General features: G+C 39.9%; 1 protein-coding gene across 22 annotated transcripts in view; it reads left to right on the top strand.

The window, feature by feature from the left end:
- FAT3 (FAT atypical cadherin 3) overlaps window positions 1-20,122 on the top strand; it is a 426,083-nt gene that overhangs the window by 327,403 nt on the left and 78,558 nt on the right. For 20 of the 22 annotated variants that reach the window (XM_080567237.1, XM_080567235.1, XM_080567238.1 and 17 more), the window contains 3 exons: window positions 9,910-10,185; window positions 11,751-11,961; window positions 14,873-18,946. In XM_080567237.1, the coding sequence (XP_080423363.1) occupies window positions 9,910-10,185; window positions 11,751-11,961; window positions 14,873-18,946 (4,561 nt within the window). Of the gene's footprint in view, window positions 1-1,997; window positions 4,736-9,909; window positions 10,186-11,750; window positions 11,962-14,872; window positions 18,947-20,122 lie in introns of those variants that run through there. The other 2 variants (XM_080567232.1, XM_080567231.1) reach the window with 2 other exon arrangements.

Below are 20,122 nucleotides of genomic sequence, written 5' to 3'. Positions count from 1 at the left end.
CAGAGCCTTTCCATCTGGTTGTAAAGAATGGACTGGTGAATGCTTCAAAGCGGTATTTCTTCTTTTGTCCTCTTTGTGCTCACACAAAAGTAATTTGCCTTCCTCCAGCTGAGGGAGTCCCTATCACCAGCAGCAATGATAGATTTTGACAATTGTATCACCGCATAATGGTCCAAAATACAACAGTGCTTCTGTGGTGTTGGGGAATATTGCTATTGATTGTATTAAATGGAGTTTATACCTCTCATCCTCCCAAGACCCAAATGTGTGACACCAAATCAATTGTTCAGAGACAAAATTGTTCAGAGGGGACACTTAAAATTTAAAGGATCTCTCCTTTTAGTGTCACTGCCTGTGATTACATTGTCTTTTGGGGGACAGCCCCAGTCAACCCTTTAAAACCAGTCTTTCTGATCAGGGTCAGTGCCTTTCAGCAATTAAAAAGTCAGGCCAGATAAATGTGAAGGGCTGGGATAATGCTGGCTCTGCCGCATCCCCGGGGGAGATCCTGACACGCAACCTGGGTGTCTGCTCAGTGGGAACCAGTTTGGGGAAGGTGGTTGGCACATTTGACCGTTTTGCTCCACTCTAGAATTGGGACACAATGATGGTCATGGCACAGGGACAGGGACTTATCAGTCCAGGCAGTGCTGGGGGGACTCCAAAACCCTTCAATAATAGGTGGGGTTGTGGAGTATGGGTTAGCTAGAGCCTGAAATCCTACATCAGAGTTAGTGTCCAAATGTAAAGTCTGCTATAGCCTGAATATTATTTGACACAGGGAAAGACACATACTTGCTTGTACAAGACACCTGTGTGCAGTCTTGAGTCCCAGTTTAAATATGGTCTATAAAGGAAATAAAAAAATAGGCTTGTGACGTGATTTGTTACATGATAATGCAGAAGGAAGGCCTGAACATTTTTTATTTATATAGGTATATACATTCACAGGCAGATTCTTCTGTTTTACCTTGCCTTTTTGCTCAAAAGGTTCAGATATAAATCTGTATGCACTGAGTCACAACACTGACATTCCTAAGAGAGCGTTAAATCATTGAGTGCTTTCTGAATCCAAATTCTTGTTTATAACCAACCCTAGAATCTCTATCTAATTATCCCTATCTGATAACTTCTCTTGATAATCCAGTCTTGATAAAAAAACATCAGTTGAGAGTAAGTTCAGTAGCAGGAAATCTACTATTTTCCCTGTTAGTTTAAGTAATTAATTGCCTCTCGGCTGAAAACATTCCTTATTTTTTAACTTGATTATATCTGGCCTGTATTCCCTGTTATGCCTTTCTCTGCTCGATTAAAGAGCTCTTTAAAAACCAGTATTTTATCCCCAGGAAGGCACTTACTCAGAGTAGTCAATTCACCTCCCAGTCTTCTGGCAGACAAGCGAAGGAGAATGACTGACCTCTTTACATTCTCTTTCCATAAGGCAGTTTCTTCAGCCCTTGAGTAATTTTTTGTTTTGTTTTGTTTTTTCAGTCTTGGCGACATTCTCAGGCCACATTTCAGAAGTGGGGTGTTGAGTCCCTAACACAACAGTTATTTCTTGCAAATATTTCAGCCAAACAAATATTAAAAAGCAGGGGGAATTTCAAACATGCTGGATGCAAATAATTTGTATTTTCATGGATATTTTGTTTCTTGTTTTTGCTGCTTATGATTTAATAAAATGACCCCTGTGACAGTTCTCAAAACCTATTTTGATGAAAACCCTACATTTTTAATTAAAACATATGGTAAAAACATATTTCAGCAAAGCTGTTGCATTCTAAAAGAAGCCTCAGCATTCTTTGTAACAGTGATGTGACCTATTTTAAAAATGTAAGATAGTGATCTAAGATTGCAATAGCATAGCATTTGATAATCAGCGATGGGTACAAGCCCTTCTTCCCTCCACTTCCTTCTCTCTACATGGATACTGTTTGGGGATTTAATTGTGGCCTGAACGACATCTGAGAATTTGTTTCTTTTACTCTTCACAACAGAGATTTCAGAAGCAATCATTATCTCAAACCTGCCGGAACGATGGCCTGCCTAATTATCTCTCCATGCTACAAAACTTTCAGACTGTATTTTCGACTGTACTTCAGAGCCTTTGGTGACCTTATTCATCTTCATTTCCTGTTAGAAAAAATTATTAAAAACTGTTAAGTAATGTCATAGTAAGTGTCATAGAAAGTGTCAAAAAAGCATCTGCTCATGGCTGTCAGTGGCCTTGTTCTGAGTTCCGGTAAAATGACCTTGGAATTATTTTGTCCCATGTGCACAGCACCACCTGCATTTCTAACTATAGCTGCAAAAAGATACGGTAGAAAAGGAAGTGGTAGGAAAGCAAATGTATAAATTCATCCACTTGTACAGCAATCAAATAATACAAAGCCCCCCAAAAGCGCAGTGGTTCATTGTGAAACAGCTGATCATCAGCGTGCCAAATGGAACAGTCTTGCTTTTTATTCCACCCCACCTGTTCCCCTTTATCTCTTTCTGGCCTTTTGTCTGCTACGCAGTTGGAGGTGGCAAAATACAGCGTAAAAATGCCAAAGATTTTTGCTTCAGTAACATGATCCCTGGCACGGACTTGCGTAAGTTTCTTCAGCAATGCTCCTGCACGCCTTGGATTCTGATAAAATGTTTGCTTCCTTCGTGCCTTACTGCACACATGGTTCACTGCTCTACCATCAGAGGAAGGAAACGATTTTGATTTAAAAGCTACATCTGTTGTATTAACAGTTCACTGTTGTGAAAAGAGGTGAAGAGAACATAAGGAACATTTAAAAAAAAAATCACCAACTTCCTTTGTAACCGAAGGTGTAATCAGTTTGGGAGCGATTAGCAGAAAGGAATGCAAGCTCCCAGGTGAGAAGCACAGCAGCAGGACTTGTTGAGCTGCTGCCTCTCACCGTGCTGCCCGTGCTCTGAGCAGCAGCACGGTGGCGATGGGGGAGGATGAAGATGAGGAAATGTTGACTGGTTTGATTTATGTATTTGGAGTGTCGGTTCAAAGCTTCTGTCAGGCTGATTAACTTCTAGGAAGCCTAAGTCAGGAATAAGCCAGGGAGAGCTTTTGTGTTTTTTGTTTTTTGTTTTTTTTCCCCTTAGCTTAATTCATCATTGCTCAAGGCCAAGTGGTAATTTATGAAAGGCTGAACGTGTACGTTGGCTCTAAATCCCCGTGAAACATGATTCCTGCAGCTGCCAGGCGAGCTGTTGGCCTTGAGGAGGGGATGGGGGACAGGGCTTCTGCTTTCCACGTGCTGGTGAGAACTGGGACCACATCTTCATTGAGCAGCCCGCTCCTTGCCACCAGCAGGGTGGGAGGGGGCCTTTGTCCTTGCATGAGCAGAGAGAGGAACCTCCAGCAGGAAACCAGTGTAATGGTATCTAAACACCCGTTCCTGCCAGAATATTGACTAACTTTGACTAAGTAGCATCAGAGATTCTCTTGGTCGTGACTCAGGTTTATGCCAAAATTGCTGCTGTTGGTTTTCTTTTTTTCCACTGGACAGCTCACATCCTTTACTTTCAAGCATAGCATAGGAATAGTGGTTATTTTTTAATAATGCATACTGCTAAAATACCCACAAAAGTACAGCACACCGGGAAGCGATCATCTAAGTGATGATATCTTTCACTTTAATGGAGAATCTTGTACTAGCAGGCAATTATTTTTTGAAGAACAAACTCCTGGAGTCACAATATTATATAAAAAAGACAGTCTTCTTTCATATATTTCTTTGCCTCCTCCTTGTTTCTCATCATCCTAACACTGAAAAAAAAATGCTTTAAAGCATGAAGCCTGATGCTTCCAAGCTTGCAGGCAAAAAATGCCTCAGTTTCAGTTACTACAAACTTCACTATTTGCTGCTGGAGGCAGTTCACCTAGCGTGGGCACTCGGAGGGGAACATACACTTCCCTCTGAGAAGTATTTGAAGATCAGTACATGGTCACTTGCAGTGCCTTCAATGCAAGCCAGCCAGGCTGAAAGAGCAGGAGGGAGAAGTTACTGCTCATTGTCCCCCCTGTCTCTCCTTGCAAAAGGTTGTGGAATTTTATTCATTCTTTTGCTGTGGATTGATCTTTAGCTGCGAGTTTCAGGATAGCAAACTTGCTCTCACCTGTCAGAAAACATCTTCTTTATAAGGTGGTTTTTTTTTTCTTTCTTTTTTTTTTTTCTTTTTTTTTTTTAACAACAAGGAGCTGATCAGTCACACTGAGTGAAGGTGGTTCTTTTAACTAAACTGTGAAAAGTGCTTCTTCGAGGACTGTGACCAGTATGTAGATAAGACATCAGAGCACAAGGGGCATTTTTATGGTGACATTCGGCCCTTTGGTGGGTCTGCAGCTGTTAAACAAGCCTGAGCCCTCAGAAAACTCAAAATTCAGCATTTTTGCTCATACATCTCCAGCAGAGTGGGAATATGCCAAGATGTCGACTGCTTCTGAATAAATCGCTCCTCCGAAGACAGACACCTTGAGCAGTGCTCTTGCAGGCAGTGGATCCTTATAGGATGGACAAGAAGATGTGGTGTTTCCATTCAATTTTTTACTTTTGCTCGGTTGAATGCTTCCTCCAAGCTAGAACTATCCCAGTCCTTTTTTTTTTTTTTTTCTGACCCATGCAGCAATCTCAGCACTGCCTTGACTGGGAAACAAAGATTTTTCCCCCTATTTTAATATAACACAAGGAGCATGGTGAAGTATAAATAACAACCCATTGAGGTTCACAGGGAAACTGTTTGCATTTTTATGTTAAGGTTGGGGCTTGGAGAGAGACAAACTTGTCAGGAAGTAGCAAATAAAGCTGTGTGGTAACACTACTGAAAGCAATATTAAATCAAAATAGGTTTTCAAAAACCCGTACAAAAGCGTAACCTGAGTTTATGCAATTCAGGCACTTAATAGGTTGTATTACAACACTGTGCCCAGACCAAGCAATTAGCCAAGCAGATTCTTCCAGCTTCAAATGCCTATAAAGCAGCTCCTGGCATGTATCCAGTCTTCACTCAAATACGTTTGTGCCTAAACCAAAGGTATTTGTGATGGGCAACATTAAAAACAGCTTTGGAGAGACTTCCTGCATTAGGTTTTGTTCTGCCTTGATTTGATTGTGTTTCTCTAGGCCTTTCACTTACCATTTTGAATACAAAATCTTTGCAAATGCTCTGAGTGTTACTTTGCCTAATTTGTAAGCTTGGAGGCCTGTGAATCCTTTATTTGAAACTTGCTTTAACTGTGGGAAATAGGAAGTGAGCGGGGAGAAGCAGATCTTTTATAGCGAGGCGCTGGTTCGGACTATAAATTAGGCCATGCACAATGGAAGCAGCAATCGGCAAGCCTGCCTTTCTGGAGCCCGCCATGTACTGGAACAGATCCGAGCTTTCAAGGAGAACTGGGCAGAGACTGCTTTGCTGCAGGTTTGCTTTATGAGCATGGAAAAAAAAAAAAAAAAAAAAAAAGACTCGCAGCTAATGTTTGTCTGTGGAAAGTGTTTTAGTCAGTAACCTTGCGAAGTCCGCAGCAAGAGGAATCCCTACTTAGCAGCAAATAAATAGCAAACATTTCCATTCGTCACCTTCTCAGATGCTGTTATAACCTGTCTTTGCTTTTGCAGAATGGGTATTGTCACAGCTGAACACTTGGGCACCTATGGAGCAATAAATATTTATGCAACACAGCTCATTCTAGCCCTATCTTCCATTTGGAAATAAATCTGAAGAAAATATGAAAGTATACATACTCTGTGAGTCTTTGAGTGCCTTCGGTAGGAAAAGACTTGACTTTAGGTGTTTTTTTGAAAGACATGTTCCAGGCTGGTTAAAGCTTAAAGCTTCAAGGAGCAGAGTCGCGGCCTTTGTAAAGTCAATGGGAAGTTTGCCAGTAGTACCAAGATGTTATGCCTAAGTTTGGCAACCATTAAATGAATTTGAGTAACTTTTCCTCATATTAACGAGCTGGTGGAATTCAGATTGCTCAGCCTCACATATGTTTGTAGGATCTGATTTTCTATGAGCCTGGTGTTCGTGTCAATGTAACATTTGTCCTTTATTAAAAGAAAAGATTTTCCCCTCTTTTTAAATAACACCTTACTAGAAGTCATGCTGCCCTGGCAAGAAATTTCTGCATAGGAAAGTGGAATTTTAAAATGAACTAACAAAAAGTGGGGTGGCTGAAAAATAAACCTAAGAATGCAACCCTGAACTTCTTCCCCACTTTTACTTCTCACATGGCTTTGATAAATCATTTAGCCTTGCTGCCAGGCAGTGTTTTCATGTGTACAGGATGAGGATAATAATAGTCACTTGCGATGCCAAAATTTTATAAGGACTGAAGGACTAATATCTACTCTAAATGGTCCTTAAGTTCCATTCTATTTTACATTATTTGATTTCAGGTAGCTCCTAAGACTGTCAAATTTTGAAGAACATAGAGTTACTTTTTTTTCTATAGCTGAAGGGTTTGACAGAACACTTTAATCAGCAGTCACTTATATAGTCTGATTTCCTTGTGTCACAAGGAAGATTTACTCCCACCCCAGCCCCAGGAGAGGAGAGACCACAACCTTAAAATCACAGTTGACTCGCGGGGATTTTGAGGGACGACTGACAAAAATGAGAAATACTCTAACTCTGTTTTGATAGAAGAAATTATGAATCAGTAATGACCTCTTTATTCATTAGCATCTCTAACCCACTGTCTTTCATCTCCAGATGGAAGTGGCTGTTGAAATGCAGAGTATGTAATAAATATTGTGTATTGCAATGTGGATCACTTGACAAATCACTAAAATGCTGTCATCTCTAGGTAGTAAAACGCCTGCCACTTAAACAGGCACTTGATCAGTTTTACAGTAGGCAGGAAGTGAAATAAAAATAATAAAAAAAATAAGTTCTGTTCTTCAAACTATCAAAACAACATTGCACATAGTTCCCTGTAAGTTTGCTGGACACAGTTTGGTGACCTCATTTTTAATCTTTCCCCTTTACATCCATTCCACTCCCCAGGCACCATCATGATCTCTATCTTTGTGTCAGGACATTATCTTATGCCTTTTTCAGTGGGAAGAAGTGCTGCTTCATGAATTCACACTAGTTTCCGTAGCCTCATGGCTTATGCCTGGTCTCTGACGCTGATCCAGTCCTCCCCTGTTTAGTTTACACAGTCTCTTAAAGGCATAAATCACAGAGCCCTGGCTTGCACAGTCACGGTGCAAGCTTTGTGGTGGATAAAGTTTTATGCCTTTCTCTGCTTTCACAATTTGCCAGCATGAGCCCAAAATGCACTGGGTATAACGGGAAGCGAACCTCACACTGGGGTGGTCGCACACCACACGGTAACAAAACAGCACATCGCTGCTCTAGCAGTAGCTCTAAGACATTTTGCTGTGTATCTCTACCTTTTTTTTCTTTTTTTTTTTCCTTTTCACACAATAGTTTGAGCTTGCACACAGCAATGTTAAAAACAAGCTCACACATAGGAGCCTGTCCCCCAGATGGCAGCTTACTTGCTCAAAGTAGACCGTGCTGTAATAGCATCTGCCGAATCCAAATTGCGGTGTTTTCCAGCAAAACCAACTGAAAAGTCTCTCCTTCTTTGTTAGAATATATGAAACAATATATAACAGAGCTTTTGGCCACCAATTAAAAGTACAATGAAATGTATTTTCTTGTTTTCTATATTAGCAATGCAGCAGTAAAATAATTTGCCCATGTTACAGTGGGACCTGGCAAGAACTGAGGGTATCAAAACTGCTCGAGAAGGTGCCTTTAAATGCTAAAAAACAATAATCAGATTGTCCCAAGCTCAGATTGCTTCAATGTCCCTTCCTTACACTAACAAAAGTTGTTCAGTACTGGCTCTGTGTCCCATTAGAGACGGAGTCTTATTTTTCCCTCAGTCTTTCTTTCATATATTACAACTCATTTCTTTACATCCTTTTCAGATGTGGGGTTTTTTGATTGTTTGTTTTCTTCTGAGTCAGGTCGGAAACATGCCTTGATATGTTGTATAACAACGATAAAAATATAAAATGCTTTGTAACTTTTTATCATTATTATAGTCCCAGCAATGTATGTTTTCACCCCATTTTTATTGCTATCTGTCCAAGACTGAAGCATTACTTAATATAGGTTTCTCCCTGCTTCACTCTGGCGTACCATAATCTGCTGAAAATTAAATCGTATGGAATGCACTGTTGAAGTCCTATGCAATTTAACTTACAGAACATTTTATTTCAGCTGTCTTTTAAACAGTTCCCAGGCTAGTTCATTATGACTGCTGCTTGCAATTGTTCATGTTCCTTCTGGTAATGTGTTCTGCAAACCCTTCCAAGATCAGGGAAATCTAAAGTTTCATTTCTCTCTGAGGCCAACATCTGTTTGTGCAATATTGTAGTAAAAGTATAACTGTATTTTTCTTCCGTTAAGAATGTATAGGTTTACAGGGCTAGATCAAGCAAAGTAATAAAGTATATTTTTAAAAATGAGCCAGGTACTTTCCAGAGCAACCAAGAAAATATTACGAGAGATGAGTCAAGTCATCCAATCTTAGGGAAGAGTCCTGGGCACAGCCTTTCCCACGCAGTTCATTGGACTATTTGACATTTCAATTGTTTTGAATAAAAAGATTGTTTCATTTCCTTCATTATAAAATCAGGTGTGTTTTCATGGGCATGTTCCGCAAAGGATACTTTTTGTTTTCAGTACTGAAAAAGAGGCAGCTCTTTGCATTGCATCTTTCAGTATTAGATACTATTTCAAGGGTTCTGCTGCTGTGCTGCCCAAAGTAACCTACAGCATACAGAGTCTCGAAAGCAAATTTTCACCACTGTGTGACTCCTCCAGTTGTGAAAAACACAAAACCTCATCAGAGCCACACACATATGACATTGCATAATATAACTGTCAAAAGGCAAAGCTCGGAAAATAGTGATTCTTATTAGTTACCAGGGATCGCTTGTGATACACTGTGATGGGTGTAGCAGGCAGCAACATCATTCTGGCTGCCTTTCCCCTCTCTGCATTTCTGTAAGGGGTAGTACTTAAGGTTTAAAGAAGCCAATGGCATAGCGTTCATTCACATTCTTAGCAACAGTCCTGCCATTCATAAACTGCAATGGAAAGGAAACGAGTAGGTGTTCAAGGGGAAATTGTGTTAGTCGGCAATAAAGACAAGCATCACTGGCAAAGGAAGAGCAAAGGTGAAACCATAAAAATAATCCCTCTTTGGCACAAGTACCTTGAGGTTATCTGTCCTGGACAGTGTGGGGTGAGCTGGCACCAATGTGACAGGGCGACGCCTGGTCTGTCCTCGCCAAGTGTTACCTGACGTTAGCCTAAGACGTAACAGCATCGTGGAGTCTCCACTAATGGCATGGTTTGGTAGTGCTAGTACGTCCCAACACACTATATAGGGCAGAGAACAACACAGGATTTATACTCGTAGGATTTATACTCCTGATCGTATAAAAGATGGATTTTAGTAACTTGAAAAGGATTCTTTTATTGCCTTACTAATAGTGAGGGGAAAAGGAAATCCCATAATAGCTGCAGAAGTCCCTTGTAACCAGCACACTTGTAAGGGACAACAGAACCATTACTATTTACCATTTCAGGAATATTTTCCAATCTGTAGATATGGAAAATCTCCCACATGGACTTCTTTATCAGCCTCCAAGTAGGTCTTGTAATTAGGAACATTTTGCCTCCAAAGTCATATCCTCACTATTTCTTTTGATCTGAACAGTAAGTATTTTACATTAAATGATGGTTCTCAGTCCCACCATACAGCAGCGTAACATCATCAGCCATCTACAGTAAATTACATTTCTTCGGGTGCCTGTTCAGCAGTCTGACTAGACTTCAATAACTCCAAATGTTTTTTTCTTTTATTAACTGTAGGTTCTTATTAAAGTGTTGGATAACAATGATAATGGCCCAGAATTCTCTCAACCAAGTTATGATGTCACCATCTCAGAGGATATCCTCCCTGACACTGAAATTCTGCAAATTGAAGCCATAGACAGAGATGAAAAACATAAGCTGAGCTACACTATTCACAGCAGCATCGATGCAGTCAGTGTGAGAAAATTCAGAATTGATCCCAGCACTGGGGTGCTCTATACTGCTGAGAGATTAGACCACGAAGCTCAAGATAAGCACATCCTTAATGTCATGGTAAGAATGCAATATTCACTTGGCTCAAGACACAATCACTGATGTTTCAGGTGCAAACATGCCTCACTCTTTGCCTGAGCAAAGTACTTCCGCTGCAGTAAGTAGTCATTAATTTCATCTTGCCTGCCCTGCTGTGTATTTATTTTACCTTTTTATTTGGACTTCTGTGAATCTTACTGTGAATTCATTGTATCTAATATGAAATGATTTGGCATCTCAAGGGAGAGCAAGCAAGAATTTATTTAATCTCTTGGCATCTGGTCTTCTCACTCAAGGTAATTTTCAGAGTTTCTGAAGTGAGGCTGAAAGTTATTTGAGAAGTTATTCACAGGGAGATAACGGCTTTCTTGCTATACAGAATGCTACAGCCCTTCTGAATACAAGCCTCATTTATAGTTTACTTTTACAGACGTATTTCAGTACATAAACTGTTGATATAAAAATAGTTTTCAGCTACATTTTCCAAATGTTTGGGTATGCAGGGAAAATTAATTACCTTTTTTTTTGCTCCGTATGCCTAGATACAGAACATAAGTCTCTGTTTTCAAGTGAAGGTTGTATAGTGTGAAGTGGAGGTTAATAAAAAAAAAAAAAATCTGTCTTCGTTTAAACTTCTAGTCTGCTATTTTCTATAAATACTTAATAGCCCTGCAGAACAGTTCTGTAAAGGAACTTCTCACAACATATTAGGTACAGGGACAGCTTTGGGTGGGAGAGCCCAGGATTCAAGAGCTGCTGGGAGACACAGCGAGCAGGAGCTGAGCGGGGTCTGAGCACACTGTGTAAAAAGCTGCAAATTCTTTTGTGAGCAGGATTAGAAATAAATATAAATTGAACCACAGAGGTTTTCATTTCTCGATGCTTTTGTTTGATCTCTACCTAATGCAGTAGGTTTTTTTTTTTTGCTCTATGTATCAGGAACTGAACTTCAGGGCTGCTGGCAGGATTGTCAGTGTACTGAGATTTTTAGTATCGAGCTGAGAGAGGGGCAATAAACGATGCTAACATTGGGAGTGCTTAGCAATTCTTAAGATTATTCCTAGTCTGATTGCTATTTTTATCATCATCTTCAAAAAGGAATGTACATATATAATGCTGAAAGAGTCCATTGGCAGATACGAGGGCTCAATTGATACCTGACCGATGACAGTGGGTAAAATTGTTTGTAGTTCTTTGAAGGGAGCAATGTGCAAGGCATGTTTGCCACTAGGCTGTAAAGTGGGGAGTGTTAGAATAAGGGCATGACCATATAACATGTATTACAAAAAAAAAGGGATATATTGCAATCCTAAAACTGAATTGGTGATGTCATATGGTTGCTATTCCAAAACTACATGGCATGATGCTTACTTACCATTCATTTTTTCACAACTGAAAAAAAAAGTCTCAGATCTCTTGTTTCTCATATGTGATTGTGGTTCAGACTGCAGGTTCTTTGGGCCAAATGTAATTTATTATTACTTTGTATTCAACTGAACTGAAAATGTTACTAGCACTCAGGTGACTAATATTTGTGAAGTTTTAGAAAATGGATACCAACAGTGTATCATGCACTTGTTCCATAGGTTCGAGATCAAGAATTCCCTTACAGAAGAAACCTGGCCAGAGTCATCATAAATGTGGAAGACTCCAATGACCACAGTCCATACTTTACCAGCCCACTGTATGAAGCCTCAGTGTTCGAATCAGCAGCTATTGGATCAGCAGTTTTGCAGGTCACGGCTTTGGACAAAGATAAAGGAGAAAATGCAGAGCTTATCTACACTATTGAAGCAGGTTAGGACAGAGGCTGAAAACGTGGCGTCGGCACTGAGTCTCGTTGACATTCACTAGGTGGCTACTGAGCCTTTTAACTCTTAAGTCGTTCCTTCAAAACCATCATGGAAAATAGTTATTGAAAGCTGCTGATACAGACTGTTTTCAGGTTGTTGGCTTCAGTCTAGTGCACAGTGATCCTCCATAAACAAATGCCACAACAGCTGGTACAACTTGGCATCTTTGCCAACATTAGGATCAGAGGAGCATGGAGAGTAAAAATTTCTGCCAGCAAAGCCATAGTTGTTTAGAGGCACAATGGCTCTTGAAACAACTGTATGTCAATAGAAGCCTAAGGGAAGTCGTAGTGATATCAGAATAAAATTGCTTTTGCTGTTAAGCCCCATATATTTATATTCACCATATAAACTGAAACAGCAAAAGCATCTCTCTGCTAGTATAACAGCAAGGTCATGGGAAATTCACATTATCTATGCTACGTGCGCAAGCAAATGCAACTTTCTCTGACTCGTATGAATCTGAAGTTAGGCATTATCTCTAAGTTAAACCATTAGCATAGATCCAAGACGGGTGCCTGGAAAAAGAGAGGAGGAAGTGGAAATTTGTAACGTTTGGAGTTTTTATTGTTTTAATGTTTTACACATACCCAGACAGGACAACACTGTCTATTGCAGAACAAACCCCGAGTAGACCACACAGCTTCCTGGGGCAGTGTTGTATTTCAAGCCTGTTAGCAGCTTTTTCTTGACACCTTGTTCCTATGATGGGCTCCAACCCAGTCACCCTTAGGTGCCAGCACAATGTAAGAAGCCTTCTGACATGCTAGGAGTATGGCTCTATTCCACTGGTAGTAGAATACATGATGCAGATTAAAAAAAAAAATTACAAAGATTAGAAAGGATTTTTTGGCTATTAGATGATTCTTTTTCAGTCTGTGTGGTGGTATTTTTTTCTTTCTTACAGGCTCTCTCTTCTGTTACAGCCTTTTGCTGTTTCATCGAGTTCTCTCTGCGGTGTCAGACTTCAAACTTCCATTTATTATAAGCCATGCACTCCCGCAGTTTCATTATCCACAGATGTTCAAATCCCAGATGCATCAAAATTCTGCCTTTTGCTGCTGTATGATCCATAAAATCTGTGCAGTTAAGGATACTAATTTTAACTGCAGCATTCGGATAGTATATAGCCCCTTCATTCAGGGAAATTACTTACATCACCTTACATGTGAAGAGAGCAAATGGTAGAGAAAGTAACTTCTGCTTAATTTCATAGCAGATTCCTAAGGGAGGAGAATGAGCTCTGGCCTTACGTAAGGCAATCAGTGGCTACAAATCTTTTGTATTAGCAAGCACTGACAAAACAACTACAGCAGCATTTGTAGTGTCTGCAAGTGAGACAAATACTGTGATCTTTATGAGAATTTGTAGCTCTGGCAGAATCTCAGCTCCTCAGTGAATAGCACAATTTTTGTTTTATCTAGTAGAGTAAACTTTACTGATCTGAAAGGATTGATATAAATAGAAAGCTACTACCAGTATTGAACTACATACAGTAGTATGTGGCTTAAATTAGCCTCCAAGTACCAGAATTTACAGCAGATAGTGAATTGCATCTTTAAAATAATATACATTAACTCACTTCATTTAGGATTCAATGTATTTGGTATTTCAGCTACAATGCTCATATTTATTTCTTTGTGCACAGCACCTGTAGCAGTCACCACTCAAAAAAATCTGTTTATCACCAGTTTCATGAGACATATTTCTCTTCACTTCATGGATGGATTGGAAGTAGTTCTACATTTTAGAGTATAAATTACTCTAAAATAAATAGTATAAATAATTTTTTTAAAAAGTAAATTATTATAAAAGTAAACAGTATAAATAATATAATATTATTTATTATTATATTATTATAAAAGTATTTAGTATTATAAAAGTAAATAGTATAAATAAATGAAACATGTTACAATGATTGGAATCGCTGTAACTCAGTACATGCTGTTTATTTTTAGAATCAAATTCTGAAAAAGAGACTGTATGCTTATTCATGCCAGATATGCACATAATGTCCTCTTTCAAGCAGGCACTCAAGGAACCAGCAAAATAATAAAAGCAATCTCTAATTACAGGACAGGGATACATAGCAATAGTTGTGAATCTGTATTGCTAAAGAAGAGGGAGGGAAAAAAAAAAAAAAAAAAAAAAGACCCCAAAGAAGGTTCTTGATCTAAACTCACTGTTTTCAGCTTTGTGCAGTGATATCCCTGCTTGCATGTTATACCAGACATTTCATGACATTTTCTACTAAATCTCATTCATCTAGATTCATCCTCCTCAGAGATCGTATGATAAACCTTTGTGCCACAAGATACTTTAATCTCTTTTCTATGCTATTTGTTCAGTTTTATTTTTCTAAATGCCACTTTAACCTTTTTATATTCAGTTCTTTGAGTCTTGAACTACTGTAATCTTCTCTATGGTTGCATAATATCCCCTTCAATTAAGAGACTGAGTTGTTATCCATTTGTCATGTAATTGGCTTGTTAGCCTCTGATCTAGTTTCATTGCCTTAGGTGTACATACATGTATTTGACTAACTCCCATAATCTAGGGATGCTTTTTCCTAGTTTGGTGGTAGTAATATACATGCACCACATGCTCCAATGTTGACACTGAGAATCAAGGTAATAAACACCAGCACCTGAGTTTCTGAATGTTTGAACATCTGCACTGCCTGCTGGAATGGCCTGATTTTCAGAAAGAAAGACTGGAAGGCCCTTTATAATTATTTTATTTTTTTTTTTTTTTAGTAACTGTCTTTGACAAATTGCAGCGAATTGCCCTTTATTAATTATCATTTAAATGCATTGTATTTCATTTCTAATTTTCTTGCAATGTTTATGTTTTAGGAAATACAGGAAACACATTCAAGATCGAACCAGTTTTAGGGATCATTACATTACTGAAGGAGCCAGACTTAACCACAATGGGACAGTTTGTTCTGTCAGTTAAAGTGGCTGACCAAGGTTCTCCACCACTTTCTGCAACAGCAATTGTACGGATATCTGTGACAATGGCAGATAACTCCCACCCTAAGTTCACTCTCAAAGAATACCAAGCTGAGATTAATGAAAACGTGGATATTGGTACTTCTGTGATCTCTCTTTCTGCAATCAGTCAGTCCACATTAGTTTATGAGGTTAAAGATGGGAATGTGGATGGAGTCTTCACTATAAACCCATATTCTGGAGTCATCACCAGTCAAAAAACCCTTGATTATGAACGTGCTTCCTCTTATCAGCTCATTGTACAGGCAACAAATATGGCAGGGATGGCATCAAATGCCACTGTGAACATTCAGGTTGTTGATGAAAATGATAACCCACCAGTTTTTCTCTTCTCTCAGTACTCAGGCAGCATAAGCGAAGCTGCTCCTGTAAATAGCATAGTCCGGAGTGCAAATAACAGCCCTCTTGTGATACGTGCCACTGATGCTGACAGCAACCAGAACGCTTTGCTTGTCTACCAGATCGTTGAATCTACTGCAAAAAAGTATTTCACAGTAGATTCCAGCACAGGTGCAATTAGAACCATTGCAAATTTAGATCATGAAACAATAGCCCACTTCCACTTCCATGTGCATGTTAGAGACAGTGGAAATCCTCAGCTTACAGCAGAGAGCCCTGTTGAAGTAACCATTGAGGTAACTGATGTCAATGACAACCCACCAGTCTTCAGCCAGGCAGTATTTGAGACCGTCCTGCTTCTGCCCACATATGTTGGTGTTGAGGTTCTCAAAGTCAGGGCTACAGACCCAGATTCAGAGATCCCTCCTGAACTCACATATAGTCTAATCGAAGGCAATCTGGACTATTTTTTGATTGATTCAAACACAGGAGTACTCACCATTAAAAACAATAGCCTCTCCAAAGACCATTATATGCTAATAGTAAGAGTATCTGATGGGAAATTTTATAGCACTGCTATGGTGACAATAATGGTAAAAGAAGCCATGGATAGCGGGCTTCATTTCACACAAAATTTTTATTCCACGTCTATCTCAGAAAACACCACCAATATCACAAAGATTGCTGTGGTAAATGCTGTTGGTAACCGTCTTAATGAGCCCTTGAAATATAGCATATTAAACCCAGGAAACAAATTTAAAATCAAACCCACATCAGGAGTCATTCAGACGACTGGCATACCCTTTGACCGAGAGGAACAAGAGCTGTATGAGTTGGTGGTGGAAGCAAGCCGTGAACTAGATCACCTTCGTGTCGCTCGAGTGGTGGTGAGGGTTTACATTGAAGACATAAATGATAATGCACCAGTGTTTGTAGGGCTTCCATACTACGCTGCTGTGCAAGTTGATGCTGAGCCTGGTACCCTGATATATCGAGTGACAGCTATTGATAAAGATAAGGATGAAAATGGTGATGTGTCATATCTTCTGAAGGAAGATTACGGACATTTTGAAATTGATAGGGGAACTGGTAGTGTCACCCTGAAAGAAGCCTTCAATTCTGACTTATCTAATATAGAGTATTTGGTTGTCATTCTTGCAAAAGATGGTGGCAACCCATCACTGTCTGCTTCAGTAGAGCTCCCCATTACTATTGTTAACAAAGCAATGCCTGTATTTGACAAGCCCTTCTATACAGCCTCCGTGAATGAAGATGTAGAAATTCACACACCAATTTTAAGCATAAATGCAACAAGTCCAGAAGGCCAGGGTATCATTTATATCATTGTCGATGGAGATCCTTACAATCAGTTTAACATTGACTTCGATACCGGAGTTCTGAGTGTCATCAGCCCACTGGACTATGAAATAAATTCCCTTTTCAAGTTGATGGTGCGAGCTAGTGATGCCCTCACTGGTGCTCGAGCTGAGGTCACTGTGGACTTGATTGTTAATGATGTGAATGATAACCCTCCAGTTTTTGATCAGTCAGCTTATAATGCTACTTTGTCTGAAGCATCTTTGATTGGGACTCCTGTGTTGCAGGTTGTTGCCACTGATGCTGACTCTGACAATAACAAAATTGTGCAATATCAGATAGTCCAGGATACCTTTAACAGCACAGATTATTTCCATATAGACAGCACAAGTGGCCTAATTCTGACAGCACGTATGTTGGATCATGAACTCATACAGCAGTGCAGCTTGAAAGTCAGAGCAACTGATAATGGGTTCCCACCACTTAGCAGTGAGGTGCTTGTTAGTATCTCAATAACAGATATGAATGACAACCCTCCAATTTTCAACCAGCTAATATATGAATCGTATGTGAGTGAACTGGCACCTCGGGGTCATTTTGTGACTTGCGTCCAAGCCTCAGATGCTGACAGCTCTGATTTTGACAGACTGGAGTATAGCATCCTATCAGGAAACGATCGGACCAGTTTCATTATGGATAGCAAGAGCGGTGTAATCACCCTTTCCAACCATCGGAAGCAGCGAATGGAGCCCATGTACAGCCTAAATGTCTCTGTCTCAGATGGGTTGTTCACCAGCACAGCTCAGGTGCATATACAGATCCTTGGGGCCAACCTCTACAGCCCTGTGTTTTCACAGAGTGTTTATGTTGCAGAGGTTAGAGAAAATGCAGCGCCTGGAACTAAGGTGCTTCATGTGAAGGCCACAGATGGGGATTCAGGTGTATATGGCCAGATAAGCTACTCCATAATAAATGACTTTGCCAAGGACCGATTTTTGATTGATAGCAACGGCCAGATTCTGACAACTGAGCGACTAGACCGGGAGAACCTGCTGGAAAGTGACATCGGTATATTTCTGAGAGCACTTGACGGAGGTGGCAGGACTACATTCTGCACTGTGAGAGTGATAGTAGTGGATGAGAATGACAATGCTCCCCAATTCATGACAGTTGAATACAGAGCAAGCGTCAAAGCAGATGTTGGGAAAGGTTACTTGGTGACTCAAGTGCAAGCAGTAGATCCAGATGATGGACCCAATTCCAGAATTACCTATTCTCTTTATAGCGAGGCCTCAGTTTCAGTAGCTGATCTGCTTGAAATAGATCCAGACAATGGATGGATGGTCACCAAGGGTAGCTTTAACCAACTGAAAAACACAGTTCTGTCATTCTTCGTCAAAGCAGTTGATGGTGGCATTCCTGTAAAGCATTCTCTCATTCCTGTCTACATCCATGTTTTACCTTCAGAAACCATTTTACCTTCCTTTTCTCAACCCCAGTATTCTTTCACCATAGCAGAAGACACCCTCATAGGCAGTACTATTGACATTGTGCATGTTGCGCCTAATCAGGGTGCTTTGTACAGCACAGTTAATGGTGAGCTGACAGAAAATAACAAAGATGGTGTATTCATCATAGAACAAGACACGGGACTCTTAAAACTGGATAAGAGACTTGACCACGAGACAAATTCTGCTTTTCATTTCAAAGTTGCAGCCACCATTCAATTGGACAAAGTGGACATTGTGTTGACAGTGGATGTGGAGGTGAAGGTGTTGGATATAAATGACAACAAGCCCATATTTGAAACAGCGAGCTATGACGCTATAATAATGGAAGGGATGCCCGTAGGAACAAAACTTATGCAAGTTAAAGCAGTTGATGCAGACTCAAGTGCAAATGGGCAGGTCACCTATACACTTGCATTGGAATCAGAGCTGGAGAAGATCACAGAAGCTTTCACCATTGATAGCAACAGTGGCTGGATTAGCACACTGAAGGATCTGGACCATGAAAAGGATCCTGCCTTCACTTTTGCAGTGGTGGCCTCAGATCTGGGGGAAACCTTATCCTTGTCATCAACCACCTTGGTCTCAGTCACTGTGACAGACATAAACGATAACGCACCTGTCTTTGAGCATGAGGTCTACAGAGGATCGGTGAAGGAGAGCGATGCTCCAGGGGAAGTTGTGGCTGTTCTTAGCACCTGGGATGAAGACACATCTGATGTCAACCGGCAGGTTAGCTACCATATTACAGGTAAGAAACGACAAGCATGCTTTCTTCCCAAAAACAGCTTTACTGAAGAACTGTGCATGTGTCCAGTTTTAAGGAGAAAAATTATGAGTGTTTACGCTAAGTTACCACTGTGACTCAGACAAATGCATCTCCCTTCAACTCTTTTTTCCTTTAGTTTGGAGATACTTTTGGAGCAACTAGAAAAGTTGAGAAGAAGGGAAGGGAACGTGTGTTTGTGTTTGTGTCAGTCTGTGTCTGTCCAGGTGATTCTCTCTCTAACTTTCCAGAATAATTCTTCATGATTTGCTGCGGTGCAATGTAGCATGACCCGTCAACCCATCATAATTAATACCACAGCTTGGAAAACATCATGACAATGTTTCAGCCAAGGGAAGAAGAACATTTCATTCTTAAGGAGAAAGTCTTCACACTTCCAAGCATTAAAAATTTTGGAATAGCCTTTTTCTTTTTGAGAGAGGAGAGTGCATGTAGGAACCATTTCAAAATAACACTATTTAAGAAAATTGCACATTGGAGCAACCTTGGAGGAAGATGGGGATGCCATTTCTTATCAGCCCAGATTTCTGGCTAGGGAAATTGTAATCCACTCTGAAGAGCCGTTTAGCTGCTATGCATTGTTATATACAGCAAGAGGCTATTTCAATTATATTACTAACATATTTTTCAAAGTGTGGTAACATTGCTCTTTCCTTCTTTTCTCCTAGATTCAGGCTGTATTTTATGTGAGTGTACTATGAGTGATGGGGTGCTGCAGTTTTTTTTCTGCCTACAGCTTGTGTTGTCCAATAGATTTTTTTAGGGAATAACTTTGTCACTCCCTCCAAACTTCACAGTCCAAGAGCTAATACTAATTACACAGTAATAAACAGATTCTTGGGCAGGTCCACATATATCTCACTGGATAGGATTAGAATTGCACAAGACTGCACACAAGTAGATGCATTGGGCAAAAATGAAAAGTCTGACAACTCACAGGATAACAGTTTGTTTATTTTGCACTGGAGTACAAGACTTCTACTTCTGTGTTGGCTATTAAATTGGAAATGTTCGTGGGATGGTTTGTAGAGACAAGTGGGATGTTCCAGTTATCTACAGAGTGCCTGTGTTATGCATCTGAAGTAGCATCATTTTCAAATCAGTCAGAAATTCATACTGTTTACATAAAAGCCTAGATTC

The sequence above is a fragment of the Anser brachyrhynchus genome (genome assembly GCF_964034855.1).
Source record: "Anser brachyrhynchus genome assembly, chromosome: 1".
In the NCBI taxonomy this organism is placed as follows: domain Eukaryota; kingdom Metazoa; phylum Chordata; class Aves; order Anseriformes; family Anatidae; genus Anser; species Anser brachyrhynchus.
This window is presented reverse-complemented; position numbering and strand designations above follow the sequence as displayed.